The sequence below is a fragment of the Embiotoca jacksoni genome, unplaced genomic scaffold (genome assembly GCF_022577435.1).
Source record: "Embiotoca jacksoni isolate LCO1_2020_lvr unplaced genomic scaffold, fEmbJac1.0.p SCAF_3, whole genome shotgun sequence".
NCBI classification, from domain to species: domain Eukaryota; kingdom Metazoa; phylum Chordata; class Actinopteri; family Embiotocidae; genus Embiotoca; species Embiotoca jacksoni.
In genome coordinates, this window is record NW_027185381.1 from 3,266,248 (window position 1) to 3,281,907 (window position 15,660).

Below are 15,660 nucleotides of genomic sequence, written 5' to 3' on the forward strand. Positions count from 1 at the left end.
GAAACTGAGATCAAATCATACAAAACCAGGACAATAAATGAGAGCAGCAAGTTATCAGAACCATCCTGACATCCAGTCTGTGGTGAGTTCAGGGGCTTCGGGATCCACGTGGAACACAGCAGACTGATCCTCCCCTCCTCTCTGTTTCCCTCCTCCGTCGCCGGTTCTGGTTCCAGAAGAGAACCGTCGCAGCCGTTTGGACCTGTACCGTCGTCCTGTCCCTGTTCCTAGAGTCCTGTCACGCACAGAAGGTAACACACACACACACACACACACACACACACACACACACACACACACACACACACACACACACACACACACACACAGTAACCAGCTCACCTGTCTCCCCTCAGCTCAACGTCCACTGGGGTCCTCAGTCCATGATGTACCTGAAGGGCAAACGTGAGTCTGCTGTCACATCACTTCTTATGGAAACATATCAAAACCATTTATATTTGATTGATGTTTAATACCCAGTAAAGACACCAGCTTTTCCATGACTGACGCTTCATTTTGTGAACAAACATATTTGGCCTGATTTATATTGTAGATATATGTGAATGTAGAATGTGCACAAACTGTTCTGTAACACGGCTGATCTGACTGATCGATTCACGAAGCTGCTGAGAGACACTCTCAGTGTGTGTGTGTGTGTGTGGGGGGGGGGGGGGGGGGGGCATCCTGTTTCATGAATGAACCTCCTCACAATGTCTGCAGCGATTGGACGACAGGTGAGAGGTTCATTAATACACAGGAAGTGAAACAGATCAACAAGATGGAGGTCAGAGTTCATGTCTGATGAATCGCTCTCTTTAGGTTTTATTAAAAACATCATAATGTGAAACATTCATCAGTGTGGCCCGTCATCATGTATGTTAGAAGGTGTGTCAGCCCGTCATCATGTATGTTAGAAGGTGTGTCAGCCCGTCATCATGTATGTTAGAAGGTGTGTCAGCCCGTCATCATGTATGTTAGAAGGTGTGTCCTCTCGCCTGCAGACGGTCGGAGGTTTGTGTCGGAGGATGAGGAGGGTATGATGAAGCACGGTCTGCAGGGCTGGTACGCAGTGATCAGAGGTACAGTAACAGTGTTTATTACTGATATCTTTATATGATCAGTGACACAGAGAACATTTATTACTGATATCTTTATATGATCAGTGACACAGAGAACATTTATTAGATATCTTTATATGATCAGTGACACAGAGAACATTTATTAGATATCTTTATATGATCAGTGACACAGAGAACATTTATTACTGATATCTTTATATGATCAGTGACACAGAGAACATTTATTAGATATCTTTATATGATCAGTGACACAGAGAACATTTATTAGATATCTTTATATGATCAGTGACACAGAGAACATTTATTACTGATATCTTTATATGATCAGTGACACAGAGAACAGCTTCCCACCGTCAGCTGCTGTCAGCTCACATCGCAGAGACACATATTTATGTTTGAATATTTACAGACTGCTCATTGATCTCCACTCATCAGGTGGACACAGAGGACCGGTCATGTGATCTGTGTCTTCTCTGATCCGTCAGTCTGCCTGTTTTGAACTTACTCTGCCCCCTAGTGGACAAAGATACGACTTTGGCAGCGCACTGATCTACACTTCTGCGTGTTTATTGATGAGAGATCAACAAAGACTGATTCCAGCTGAGATCTCTAAAGTCACCTGCTGCACAAAAGTTGCCCATTTCTTTAGTATCTTATCTTAATTTGCTATGAATTCTGGGTAAAAGTTTTTGCACACAACTGACTGCACTCTTCTTCTCTGTCACTGTGAACAAACTTTCTTTCTCTCATCCGGTGCCATGTCTAAAAGTGTTGACTGCTACCTCAGAGACACGGAAACAGCAGCAGGTGTCACCGACAGTTACCATGGAAACACACAAGTTTACTGTCGTCTTCTAACTTTGCATCTGGCTGAACGCCACAGACACGACTTTATAATCTGATTAATATGACAGTAAGACGAGGCCCCTCACAGTTAAAGACGAGGCCCCTCACGGTTAAAGACGAGGCCCCTCACGGTTAAAGACGAGGCCCCTCACGGTTAAAGACGAGGCCCCTCACGTTTAAAGACGAGGCCCCTCACAGTTAAAGACGAGGCCCCTCACGGTTAAAGACGAGGCCCCTCACGTTTAAAGACGAGGCCCCTCACGGTTAAAGACGAGGCCCCTCACAGTTAAAGACGAGGCCCCTCACAGTTAAAGACGAGGCCCCTCACGTTTAAAGACGAGGCCCCTCACAGTTAAAGACGAGGCCCCTCACGTTTAAAGACGAGGCCCCTCACAGTTAAAGACGAGGCCCCTCACGGTTAAAGACGAGGCCCCTCACGTTTAAAGACGAGGCCCCTCATGTTTGAAAAAAACATGCTGATGTCGTCATTAAAATCTAAGAACAAAATTCAGATTTGTAATCTTCATAAAGATGATATGGTATCTGTGTGTGTGTGTGTGTGTGTGTGTGTGTGTGTGTGTGTGTGTGTGTGTGTGTGTGTGTGTGTGTGTGTGTGTGCAGGCATCCAGAGGCTGCAGTCGCTGGACTTCGAAGACCCCCGTCCCATGGTGAGCTCAGAGAAAGTCCTGATCCAGTACTTCCGGGAGAGATGAGACACGCCGAGACACTTCACGAGCGTCCACACACGAAGTGAAGAGACGAGTCACCGAGACAGACTTCAGTGAGAGGGACGGAGACGTTAGTGGTGCTGCATCAGCAGTTAGCGGTAGAGCCCGGTTAACTCAGTGAGTTCTTCTGTAATTCTTTGTATTTTTCATGCATGAGTGATGTGTGTGTGATGTGGACAGATTTCAGCCGGCTGTATATAAACGCTCTGAATAAAAGCTGGAAGACGGTTCTCATGTTTCTCTTCTCCTCCGTCCTGACTGCAGTGTCAGTGTGACCACCAGAGGGCGGCAGCAGACAGTAGGAGACCTGCTTGGCTTTCACAATATCAAAATAATAACCTTTATTTGTAATAAATTGTTTAGTAACAAAGCTACAAAGATCTGTACTGAGAAGAATTCAGATTAAAGAATTCTGCTTTGAAAATAAAGTATAAATACAAGAAAACACTGAAACAAATGATACATATTTTAGTAAAAGGAGAAAATGGGTTTGATAAGTGGTTTAAAATATGTCAGTGATTCTGAAAGTGTTCATTAGTAGTTCATAGAGTTCATTAGTGCCACGATGTGCGTCTCATTCCACGTTGTGGAATAATGATAATGTGAGTGGGAAGAATGGACCAGCAGGTAGGAGGAATTTCCCCCCCAAAAAATGTATACATTTATTTAGAACAACCATTAAACAAATAACAAACAAAAAAAACCAAAAACAGCACACAAGAGAATGCACTCCTCCATTTTCCTGATCCCAACATTAGACATTAGACAATATTACCCAAATATCACACCATCAACCTGCTTATTTTCACTCTATATCTCTATCAGACCTTGTTTTTTATATATCTATATCCATCTCTATGTTAATGCAGAAAAAGATGATGTAATATTGATGGTTTTCATCAGTAATATTCCTGTTTCATGTGTTTATGAGTTCTCTTTATCTTCTTTCAGGGCTTGTGTGATGATGTTTTAGCTCATATTCATGACAAAATATAGAAACTTCTGAAGGGTTCAGTAAACACTTTGGGGGAGATTAGCCGTGGAGTTATTGTGTCCCGTGACCCGGCTGGTGGTCCAGCGGGTCGTGAACACACCGACCGGGTGAATGAAGGCCTTTGGAACAGCTGCTGCCCGGTGAGGCGCTGAGGCGGAGAAGCTCTCCATCCGAACACTGTGACCTCTCTGTCCCTCTCTGTCCCTCTCCGTCTGTCCTCTTCACAACCTCCGAGCTCTCAGCCACGTTTCCTGCAGCCACATAAACAGCCTCCATCAGCCTCCGCTAGACAAACAGCAGCGGCGCTCGGCTTCGTTAATCCTGTAATGGATATCACCTCCGCTTCCACTGCTCACATTTCTGCAGGGTTTCATCACCGGTGCTGCTGGAATCACTTTAGACATTTCTTCCTACTTCCTTTTTTTTTTAACTGGCAGGAGGCCTGAAAGAGTGAAAGTGTGAACTTCACCCCACATTTGTGGTGGAAGGAGGTCTGAGCAGCAGCGAACAGGCTGGAAGAGGAGATCTGCCTGTGATGAGGAACCTGGAAGGAACAGAAGGAAATAGAAAGAAGCAGGAAGGAGGAAAAGTCCCGGTGAAGAGAGAAGAAGAAGAATGGAGGGATTAATAAAGAAGGAAATAAAAGAAAGGCGACTCTCTTTATGCCTTTAATAATACTTTATTAGCATAACATTATAATTTGATAATCATTATATCTGATCTCCAAATGACATTCACAGTTTAGTCAGACTCCTTCAGGAAGCAGCAGCTCACACACACACACACACACACACACACACACACACACACATGCGTGTTCAATGAGACAAGTCCTGCTGCACCGAGACGGGCCGACCTGGTACCGAACATCACACGGGACATGACATCCAATGAAACGTAAGCATCTGCACTTCAAAAAGGCACTTCCTTTATTTTTCTAAAAACCGTCGACAGTCAGGGGAACTTTTAGCACCGCGAAGGTCAACGACCCGGACAGCAGAGCAGTGTTCTTATAGAACCGGTGTCGGAGCTGATCCAGGTTGCACTAATTAAAGGAACAGTCTGATGTCTTTGGGGTGTTTGTTCTCCGATCCAGAGTCAGAGTCAGAGGATCAGCGTGATTTCTGCTCGTCCGGGACCGAGGGAAGTCCAGGAAGTGTTCACAGGAAGTGTTCACAGGACGTGTTCACAGGACGTGTTCAACTGGGCCGGTTTGGGTCGTTCAGCTTGGATGCTAACAAACATCCAGAACTCTGCAGGACCAGGAGACAGAACCACGGGAAGAGAGGTGTGTGTGTGTGTGTGTGTGTGTGTGTGTGTGTGTGTGTGTGTGTGTGTGTGTGTGTGTGTGTGTGTGTGGAGACACTGGCTGTCTCGTGACATCTCAGCTGAGCTGTGAGTGGAGTATTTAAGGCAGATCCAGGGTCTGTTCTCCGTAATACGTTACTGACAGAGTGAAGATGAGGCAGCTTCTAAAAATCACTCCACGATTATGGAGATAAAAGAAAAAGTTTTCGGGTTCAGCTGGCGACATGAACACACCAGCAGCCATCGGTCACCTCGTTTTCTAAACCTCCTCCACAAAGGAAACTCGAGGCTCGCGGTCTCCCTCCGCTTCGTTTCTTTGAGCTCAGTTCGGATGAACACGTCCTGACTGCGTGCTCGGGGATACACTGATCCTCACGGCAAAGCGTGAAATAGACACGCTTTGGCCTGTTTAGCGTGACAGTTTCACGTTTTCCTGTAGTGGACGAAAATGAAACCTACTGCACGCACACAGCCATGTGATTTACAGGGAAATGAAACTTTTAGGAAAAACACGTGGTTGGGGTTCGGAAACAAAAAACAACTCTAAGAGTAACGTGGTCCATATGATCCTTCGTTACGTTACTTTTACATGCATGTAAATTTTACACCTACAAAACGTGTAACTGTCACGCCTGCAGAGGCCAAAGCGTGGCTATCTCAGGTTTTTGCTGCGGTGGATGGAGCGTGTCTATTTCACGCTTTTCCGCGAGACCGGCTTGGATCCTGACTTCTGACTCTGGCAGAGAACAGCGGACCGCTCCTTTAATGCTGCGGAACAACTTGTAGGCGACAGCTTCTCAAACGGATGAGCAGCCCGTCGTGGTTTTACTCCGTACCGAACATCGGTGGTGAAAAACTGCTCGTCAATCAAACTGCCAACACGACCTCTCGTCGTCACGGGAACCATCGTCAGCTCACTGTTTGTGTCAGCAGGATGTCAACCACGAAACAGCGAAAAAGATAAAAGATGCACAGAGTTACAAGCAGTTCACAGGTGGACCCCCCCCCCTCCCCGAGACGACTGTGCTACTGCATCCTGGGAACACATCAGGATCTCCATCATCAACATGGAACATTTAGGCATGCACTCCAACGAACACAAAACACCCGCCGTCGACAGTGACATCATCGTCTGCTGAGCACAAACACACAATCACGGTGAGCCCCCCCCACCCACACACACACACCCACACACACACACACACACACACACACACACACACACACACTGCTCATGTCTTCTCTCACACACAATTCAAAAGTACAAGAATAAGAAAAATAGTTTCCATATTTTTACACATATTATAAAATCTTTCTCTTCCATAAAAACTTCTCAGGTCGTTAAAATCTCCCGTCACATTAACAACATTTACATCGTCTATTTTACACGAAGATACACAGACAGGAACAATGTACGTGTGTGTGTGTGTGTGTGTGTGTGTGTGTGTGTGTGTGTGAAGCAGTTGTTGACATCTAAGCTGTTCTTCAGCTGTACCTGTCGATCACCTGGAGGACGGCGGACACGCCTCCCCCCGTTTCCTCCAGCTGGTCAACTCAAATCATTTTCTGCAGCAGCACAAAGACAGCGGGGCGATCAGCTGATCGATCAGCCGGGCGATCAGCTGATCGATCAGCCGAGCTCAGAGGACTCCTGTTGGTTTGATCTCCAAACTCAGTGCTTCATCTGAATAATAACAAGCAGCTGGCTTTGATTGGAGATGTTTCCATGACAACGCTGCTTCACCTTCAGTGCTGTAGTCGCGCGCGCACACACACACGCACGCACGCACGCACACACACACACACACACACACACACACACACACCAGTGCAGGACTCACACACTCTGTGTAAATAACATTGAGTAACAGATACTTCCTTCTTTTTGAGTTTTTCCTGTGAGATGTGTTGATCCACTAATGTGATTCAGACTTCTACTTTCAACATGACAGGAGTTTCATGATTCTGCCTTCCTCCGAGATGTTTGGTTAAATGACAATAAACTTGATTTGATTTTGACTCTTGTTCCTGAGGGGTTTTTTTTTGGCTGAAGAGAAAAGTTATTCTTAAATTTAGTGTCAAAAAAAAAAAATCATGAAAGAAATCAGGTTTAATTCCGCCCACCTCCTCCTCATTAACGTCAGGAAAACTGTTGGTAAAATGAATTAAAAGTTGTGCAGATGATGGATGTGACGTGTTTCCGAAGTGTTTTCAAAGCCACACTGAGAGCTGCCACATTTCTTTTTTTTCATGCACTTAAAAAAAAAAAAAAAAATCTTAGAATTAGCCTTGAATTAAACCGCTGACAATATGACGATAATTTGCTGGAATAAAACAATCAAAAATAATTACAAAAAGTTAAATGAGCAAACATAAGAATGGAAAGAATTTAAAATCCCACTGAATGCATCTGAACCAGTTAATTGTCTCTGTTGTTTTGGACTTATTTTTCCGTTTTGTGATTTAAAGAACATTTAGGGAACTACTTTCCTGTCCGACCGGCGCTGAGTGATACGTTCTGTGTGCACCTACAGAATATGACAGGATGTGGTGATTAGTTAAAACTCTCAGAGCCAATCACATCGTGGCTGTCCCTGCTCTGAACCAGCTGAACCAATCAGAGGCCGCGGGTTTATCACAGTTCTTTTTTTTTTTTAAGATCGGACGTCGACTCTGCACGCACACTCTGAGCCTCCGGCTTCCAGCTGATCGCCAGCGACCGTCTTTGTGCTGACTCATCGAACGAAGCTCTCAGCTGTTTCTACAGACGAACACAGAGAAGTTCAGAACGAGGGAGAAACCAAACTGCTGCTTCCAGGATGATAGAAACCTTTCATGTTTTACATGATATTCATCTTTCGTTGGACGTCTGCGGTGCTGCTGTCGTTTTGGATCCAGACGTTTTCCTAAATGTGTTGACATCAAACTGATTTATGGCTTTTACAGGAGCAGCTCTAATCATTTCTCGGTTTACTTATGATCGATAAGTCCAAGTGAATCTGTTGATACGTTATGGCGTTAGAATCATTTCCAAAGGGAGACTATATGATAAAAGTAATAACAATATTTTGTACTTTTTGCTTCCTGACCCCTGACCTCCAGCTCTCTCGATGACCTCAGCCACATCCTGCAGACATGTACCAACGGTGTGTCTGCAGACTGAGCTGACCCGCTGAGACCGGAGCAGGAACATCAGAACTCTCTGATCACCGTTCCCGACCACGCAGTCAACGGGGTGCTGCAGAGTCCGCTGTTGTCACGGTTACACCACTGTGGCTGTTACACCCCATATAGTCCTCGGTGTAGGTGTCAGTGTTGTCATGGTTACAGTGTGATAATGTTGCCGTCCTCTCTCATGCTCTCTTGGCTGCTACTGGCTGCGTGGGCGGGGTTTCCGTTGTGGTTGGACAACATCATGGAGCTGTCGCTCAGGGATGCTCCGACGCTATTGGGCAACGAGACGCTCTGTGGGAGGGGCCTCCCCACCGTGGAGAGGTGCGCCCCGTTGCTCGGCGAGTCTCTGTTGAGGTTGGAGATGTTGCTGTTGGTCACCCGGTGCGAGTCGTACGGCGTCAGGCACTCGTTCTCCAGGATGAGGTCGCCGTCGTCATCTTCGTCGTCACTGTCTCCCTCTGCAATGCTGTTGCTGTGGTAACGACAGGTGACAAGGCGAATGATTAAAGACAGAATCTAGAAATTACAGTTTAAAAGAGAAGTTTAACATAAAAAAACAATAAAAGATGCATCGTGTGTTCTTCCTACTTCACTTTCAGCTCCGGTTTGGTCTCCACCAAACAGGATGGAGCTGCTTCAAATCTCCTGTGTGTGTGTGTGTGTGTGTGTGTGTGTGTGTGTGTGTGTGTGTGTGTGTGTGTGTGTGTGTGTGTGTGTGTGTGTGTGCTGATGGTCTTTGCAAACAGCTGTGAGCAACAATGACCTGACAGAGCTGAGCAGACAGGAAGTGCTGCTACAGATGATTTCCATGAAATACAGACAGTGTATGTTTTAAAAAGACACATCTAGAGGAGGACTGATGAGGTTGGTGGTCTGAGCTGAAACAGCTGCATTAAATGCATTAATGTGTTGAGATTCTTGTTCTCTCTCCTCTTCAGATAAGACATGAAGGTAAACAGGCTTCCAGCCATGACAGGACTGAAGCAGCAGAAAGATCTTCATATTTAACACTGTTGGTTGGTTCACTTTAAAAAGTCTGAACTCATGAATCCTGACCGATGCTGTGTTCCAGATGTTGTGCTCGTGTTCCAGATGTTGTGCTCGTGTTCCAGATGTTGTGCTCGTGTTCTAGATGTTGTGCTGGTGTTCCAGATGTTGTGCTGGTGTTCCAGATGTTGTACTTGTGTTCCAGATGTTGTACTTGTGTTCCAGATGTTGTGCTGGTGTTCCAGATGTTGTTCTCGTGTTCCAGATGTTGTACTTGTGTTCCAGATGTTGTTCTTGTGTTCCAGATGTTGTTCTCGTGTTCCAGATGTTGTACTTGTGTTCCAGATGTTGTTCTCGTGTTCCAGATGTTGTACTTGTGTTCCAGATGTTGTTCTCGTGTTCCAGATGTTGTTCTTGTGTTCCAGATGTTGTATTTGTGTTCCAGATGTTGTACTTGTGTACTAACTCTCTCTACTCTGAGTACATCAGTGTGTTCACACTGTCAGTACAGAACCATCAGAACACTACCAGTACCAGGATGAAGCACTCAGAACGGTCAAAAAGAAGAAGTGTGAAACTCTGGACACTTTCCACTCTAAACGGTCGCCATCTTGGCTCCGTAGAGGAAGGGGGGGTAAAGAGGTAAAGAATTTTCAAATCAATAAAGGAAGTTGCAGCTGAAGAATCAGTGTTTACTGAGTGTGTTAAACAGAGGACACAAAAACACGTTGATTTCTGGGTAAAATAATTAAAGCTGCAGATATGTTGGAGGGTGATGTGTTCACATGATGAGGTCATTTCCTGTCAGTGAAGAACACACATGTGTGATTTGAAACAACTCTACTCTGTTAAAGTTCCTGCACGACGCAAGTAAGAGTCCTGACATGTAAGAACAGCATTTGTCCGTTTGTCATCTGGAACACGGCATGAATCAGCTTTTCAGGAAACGTTGAGGTTATTTGGACCAATCAGGATCAGCGTGTAGAATTCATGAAGCACAAATGGTTCATCAAAACATAATATTACATCTGTTGGGTCTTTTTGCAGCCCATCCATTGTGTGTTTTAAAACCTGGATGATTCATCTAATCTCCTCCTCCTGCCCCTCCTCCTCCTCCTCCTGCTTCTCCTCCTGCTTCTATATTTGTCATCATAATCCAGGTCAGAAGGATCTCAGTGTTCTTTTAAAGGCTTTTACACCCTGAAATCCAGAACATCTGACCGAGTCCTCACTCTTAAACAAACACGCAGTATCTTCAACATGTCATACCTCGCAGTGATGGGGTTGCTCTGGGAGGCGGGGCTTGGCGAGTCATGTGACAGAGCGGAGCCCGCGGATCCGGCTGAGCCCACGGAACCAGAGTTGCCCATCGAAGCTTTGCTCCCACGATGCACCACGTTGTTCCTCTGGTTCGCCGGCTTCACGGTCACGATGAGGTTGTGACTGTTGGCCACCATCATGTCTGTGACCTGAAATAAACAGAAACAAAAGTTGGTCCGTTTCCTCTCCTTCGGGTCGGAAAAAAAATGTGACTGCTTTGATGTCATATTTGACTTCCTGTTGTGATAAAATCAGATCACCGTGCTGATAAATTCAGCCGATCCTCCAATCAGAACGTTCAAACAGGCCGTCGGTCAGCTGTTTCGTTAATCTGAGGTTAAACACTGCTGAATCCAACACCTTCAGTCTTCCACATTGGAGTTGATTTTCTCTCATTAGGATGTTTACGACATCAGAACATGAAACGTTACATACGAGGGTGAATCAAAAAGCTCCCAGACTAAAGATATAATGTATAAATGTTTGTGAAACATTTCTGGGGAACAGAAAGACGTCGCAGGGAGACAAATCCGGTGGGTAGGAGAGGTGAGGAGCGACGATTGTGTTGTTGTGGGTGAGAAACTTGTGCGTTTTCATGGCGCACCGTCATGTTGGAGAACCCCGTTACCATGGCGCCACAGTTCGGGTCATCTGAACTCAACGTTTCTCCTCAGAAGGTCCCAGCAGAGCTCCGAGGTTTCACTCCGACCGTCCTGGGATGAATTCACGGCACACAGCCCCGCGAATGTCAAAGAAAACTCGCCTGCTTGCTCCTGACCTGATGCGCCTTTTTCAGTTTTAGACGGTGACGTTCTGCCCCTCGGAGACGTGAACGTCACTCAGAACACGTGTAACTCAGGAACTGATGATGATCAAGTAACCAAACTTCCACCAGTTACTCATGAGGGTCACAGCTTCCTGCCGCTCCGAGCACGTCGCGGCGCTGCGCTTCGTGCGCGAGCAGCAGTCTCTGAACTTATTGATTCACCCTCGTACATCGGATATAAAAGCACTGGAGAGTCTGGAGACGTTCCGACTCCTGTTCGCTGTGACGTTCACCTGATCCAGAGATTTTCCTGCTACATCGATGCCGTTGACCTCCAGGATCTCGTCGTTGACCCCCAGCAGCCCCGTGCTCTCTGCTAACCCGCCGCGCACCAGACGGGATATGAACACGCCTGGAACCTGCAGGAGGACGGAAGAAGGAGACACGAGCGTCAGACCAGGCGGACGGCACGTCCAACATCTGCTGCTGCTTTGGTTTGGTCCTCACATTAAGACAGACGTCAGGAAGGAGCCTGTTTGACTCGATGTACCTGCATCAGTTACCTTTTACTGTATCATATCTTGAAATTAATATGCACTTTTTTTTAAAAATTATTGTGACTTTGAGCTCAAACTGCTCCGCTGAATATTTGATGAATTTAAACTTGACAGTAAACAGCTCTGATGCAGCATTTCAGTGTTTTAACTGTCACGTAGACAATTATGGTCAAACAGGCATTTCTGAATATTTTTATTTCTTAAAGAAATAATAATAAAAAAAGGTCCTGTTGTTTAGTCTGCTGTCCTGGAAACGTAGCGAACGGTGAATTTTGTGTCCCGGTAACCTTTTGTTATTCAAAATTTTTTATTTTTGTTAAATTGTTAAATTTGTTATTCAAATTCGAATTTTCCAATTAGATCTCTAAAACAACAAAAAAGCTGTAATTCTCTGCATGAAACTGTGATTTCCTTTTTCTTTTCTTTTATGTCGGGTGGGGTGTGGTTGTATTCTCACCTTCTCCACGCCCTGCGGCGTCACCCGCACGCTCACCCCGTCCCGGATGTAGAAGCCCAGAGGTTTGTGTGTTCCGTGCTTGTGCAGCCGAACCCGTCGGTGCGTTTCGGGCAAGATGTCCACGTCAATGATGGACGAGATCTGTCGGAAGTTCTGCGGTCGCCCGATCATGAGGCCCGATTTGTTCTTGGAGTGGGTGGAGCCTGAGCCCGTGGTGCGCAGGCCGGTTAAGCCCAGCCCCTTTTTCCGCCTCTGGAGGGAGTTGGTGGCAAAAACTACAGGTTCATCCTCTGAGGGGAGAAACACAGCCGGAGAGAGATAACAGGTTATTATTCATGTGGGGAAACTCATCTCGGGTTTATATCAGACAGGTTTCCACAAGTCCATTAAGAAGGAGGTTCTGATCACAGGAACCCGGATTCTTGTTAGATGGATCTGAAGCTGTGATAAATGTAGGACGGGACTTGGAGCTGTTTTTAAAAAAAAAAATGTAAATCATGAAAATGGATCAAATGTTTATTTGTTCAAATATGTCAAAGAAGGCCACTTTCATATTTCCAAATGACAATATAGAATACATGCTTCTATATTTCTAGATATTTTGAAGTTATTATGAAGTATACACAAACATTTTCTAGAAAGTGTAAAACATTATAATCCTTATTTTTTATAATGATATTTGTTTTGTATTCTCGTTGTGAGAGCTGCAAAGTGCTCATTTAACTGCCATGAAATAAAAATGCTTCACCAGAAATATAATCATGTTCCAAATAGAGATGGACATTTCAAGTAAAAGTACTATTCGAATATTGATTATTAAATGGAATATCTGGAGACTGGCAGCAACTGTTCTTCTTCTCCTCAAGCTGTTTAATGGCAACTGGCAGGCAGCTTTTAGGCGCATCACTGCCACCTTCTGGCGAGAGTCACACATTACTACCATGCCACAGTAAAAATAGGATTTAAGGAAGAACGATAGTCAAACATTCTCATAGATTTTTTTATATTCAAACAACTATTCGAATATTCGAAAAACGTGTCCCAACCTTCGTTCCAAACTGTCCCTTCAGGTCTTTTCTTATTTTCTATAGCATATCCGAAAACTATAATCTGATGTTAAATGTTCAATTCTCTTATTCAAACCGGCACCAATTAAATTACTGCGTCTTGTAGCTGCTGAAAGCTTCCTGACAGACTAGAAACCTGCCCGAGCAGATCTGATGACAATGAACAGGCAGCTGGTGAGAAGCAGCTCTGTGTTTGGCAGGTCGTCAGTGGGAACCTCCAGCAGCACCGACCCTCATCCACACACACCTTCTCACACACACACACACACACACACACACACACACACACACACACACACACACACACACACACACACACACACACACACACACACACACACACACACACACACACACACACACACACACGGGGTTATCCACACACTCTCAGAGCACCATCACCGGTTTATCTACATAATCTAATCCATGCTCTGTTAGCATTTGAATATTTTTCTGCACTTTTGTTTGGAGGAACTTTAATATGATTTCAGTCCAAAAATATTATCCTCTGTGTCGGATTTCATATTTGGATCCTTCACACTGACCGTATGTGCGGATGGGAATTTCTAAATATTTGAATTTCAGTATTCACTTTCATTTTCTAACTCCACACTTCATCATGCATGTACAACCTCTTTCTTTATAGGCATCACTTTTTTTTATTGGTGCAATAAAAGTGTAAAATATAAAAATGGGACGTTAAACACAAATTAATTCTGCTGTAACTTTGAAAGTCTTAAATTTCACTATTTTATTCACTGAAAATTGCTTTTAAAACTTTATCAGCCATCACTTCAACTGCACTTATTACTGCTGAAGCTTCAGGATTTCATGCTTCTTAAACTACTGTATGAATCACAAGTTAAACAGAAACACGTTAAAAGCTTAAAGAGGACACACGCTGCTGCTGCCTCTGCTGTTAACTACTACTGTACAGCTGAACGGACTCAAACTAATATTCACCGTTTCAACTTTAACCTCCAGATCAGTTTTGATGAATATTATACTTTTATGACCACTAGTATGATTATGAAATACCATTAAGTCACAGTGAACATAGTGATATATTATATAATGGCCCATAAACTAATTGAGCCCTCTGCTGCTCGACAGAAATACGGCTTCTGTTCACTACTTATCTCCAACTGCTCCGACTTCATCGTCATTGAAGTCATGCAAGAGACACTCGATACAAAACAATACACGAGTCTCCCTGTCCAAACACCTGGACAGATGTGCAGGAGGTGTTAATTAAGACATGGGACGAGCAGAAAGGAAAAGTGTCACAGATTTCTGTCTGATGCACGACAGACAGCACTGAAACTATCGAGACAACGAGGGAACATGAAGGAAAGACTGAGTTTGTATCATCAAAAACTAAAAGTGGAGCAGATTAGAAAGCAGGATCAGATATATAAAAGACGAGGAGTAAAGGCCTGTCTCCTCAAGATGGCCCACCTGAAGGAGACGCATGGAGAGGCTCAAAGTTTGGCTTTGCAAAGTGTAACATGAGAAGGAGAACAAATCAAATGGAATCTAATCAGATGTCAGTATCTGATGCAAAAACATTCACCATCATTTTACAATACGTGTCTTCATGTAGACTGGAAACTATCTTGTCTTGATTAAAGATTAATATCCCGGGATTGTGGGGGATTTCTGGAGACCTCTGCATGTGCAGCAGGCTGTGGAGAGTCAGGATCCAGGATCTGAAGCAGATTTAAAGCAGACAGATTTAATCTCAGTCTGTAATCCCACCGTTGTTGTTCAGCGGCAGATGATTCTCTTTTGTCTCCTTCTCTGAGGTCTGAGCCGCCATCGCACGGCGGACTGAGAGCCTTCATCGTGCTGCAGGAGCAGCTTTGAGCGTCCACTGATCTCTGGATTTTTCACAGGCTGACAGAAACATGAAGGCCGCACTGGATTCTCCAGGATTCTCGCTCACTGTTCCCTGGTCCTCCGTCATTCACCGGGTTTTACAGAAGCTCCCTGGACTCTGAATATCTCCGAGGAGAACACGGCAGCCGTTCACTTCCTGTTTCCAGACGTCATTTTCTGTCTGTGTGTGTTTGGCCACATTTCCCAACCAGACTCTTTTACACTTTTATAATACAACTGCATCCAGTTTCCTTCCTGAGCATCGACAGCAGCACACAGACATCTGCCTGTTGTTTTCCTGTGTTGCTATGAACCCTGAACCAAACAAACCCACCTGGCGACCTGTGAGCCGACATCTCCGCTCCTGAAAACTATTTGAATAAAATGTGCCTTTACCAGCTGATGGAAAACAACTGCTGTGATGTCACAGATCACGTGTGATAACCCTGATGAATGAAATGCTCCAGTTCCAGCCAGCTCACCCCTCATCCTGAAATAT

The 15,660-nt window shown here is 44.8% G+C and overlaps 2 protein-coding genes across 2 annotated transcripts in view; one reads left to right on the forward strand and one right to left on the reverse strand.

The window, feature by feature from the left end:
• Window positions 1–2,877, forward strand: part of LOC138206395 (spexin prohormone 2-like) — a 4,015-nt gene extending 1,138 nt beyond the window's left edge. Inside the window, exons 2-5 of the mRNA XM_069163084.1 lie at window positions 177–251; window positions 357–405; window positions 1,002–1,079; window positions 2,547–2,877. Of these exons, the coding sequence (XP_069019185.1) occupies window positions 177–251; window positions 357–405; window positions 1,002–1,079; window positions 2,547–2,638 (294 nt within the window). The 3' untranslated portion in view covers window positions 2,639–2,877. The remainder of the gene's footprint in view (window positions 1–176; window positions 252–356; window positions 406–1,001; window positions 1,080–2,546) is intronic.
• Window positions 2,878–4,306: 1,429 nt separating this feature from the next.
• The window catches only part of pard6a (par-6 family cell polarity regulator alpha), a 30,970-nt gene continuing 19,616 nt past the window's right edge, over window positions 4,307–15,660 (reverse strand). Inside the window, exons 3-6 of the mRNA XM_069162788.1 lie at window positions 12,217–12,506; window positions 11,496–11,621; window positions 10,386–10,585; window positions 4,307–8,601 (exon numbers count right to left, since the gene is read on the reverse strand). Of these exons, the coding sequence (XP_069018889.1) occupies window positions 8,280–8,601; window positions 10,386–10,585; window positions 11,496–11,621; window positions 12,217–12,506 (938 nt within the window). The 3' untranslated portion in view covers window positions 4,307–8,279. The remainder of the gene's footprint in view (window positions 8,602–10,385; window positions 10,586–11,495; window positions 11,622–12,216; window positions 12,507–15,660) is intronic.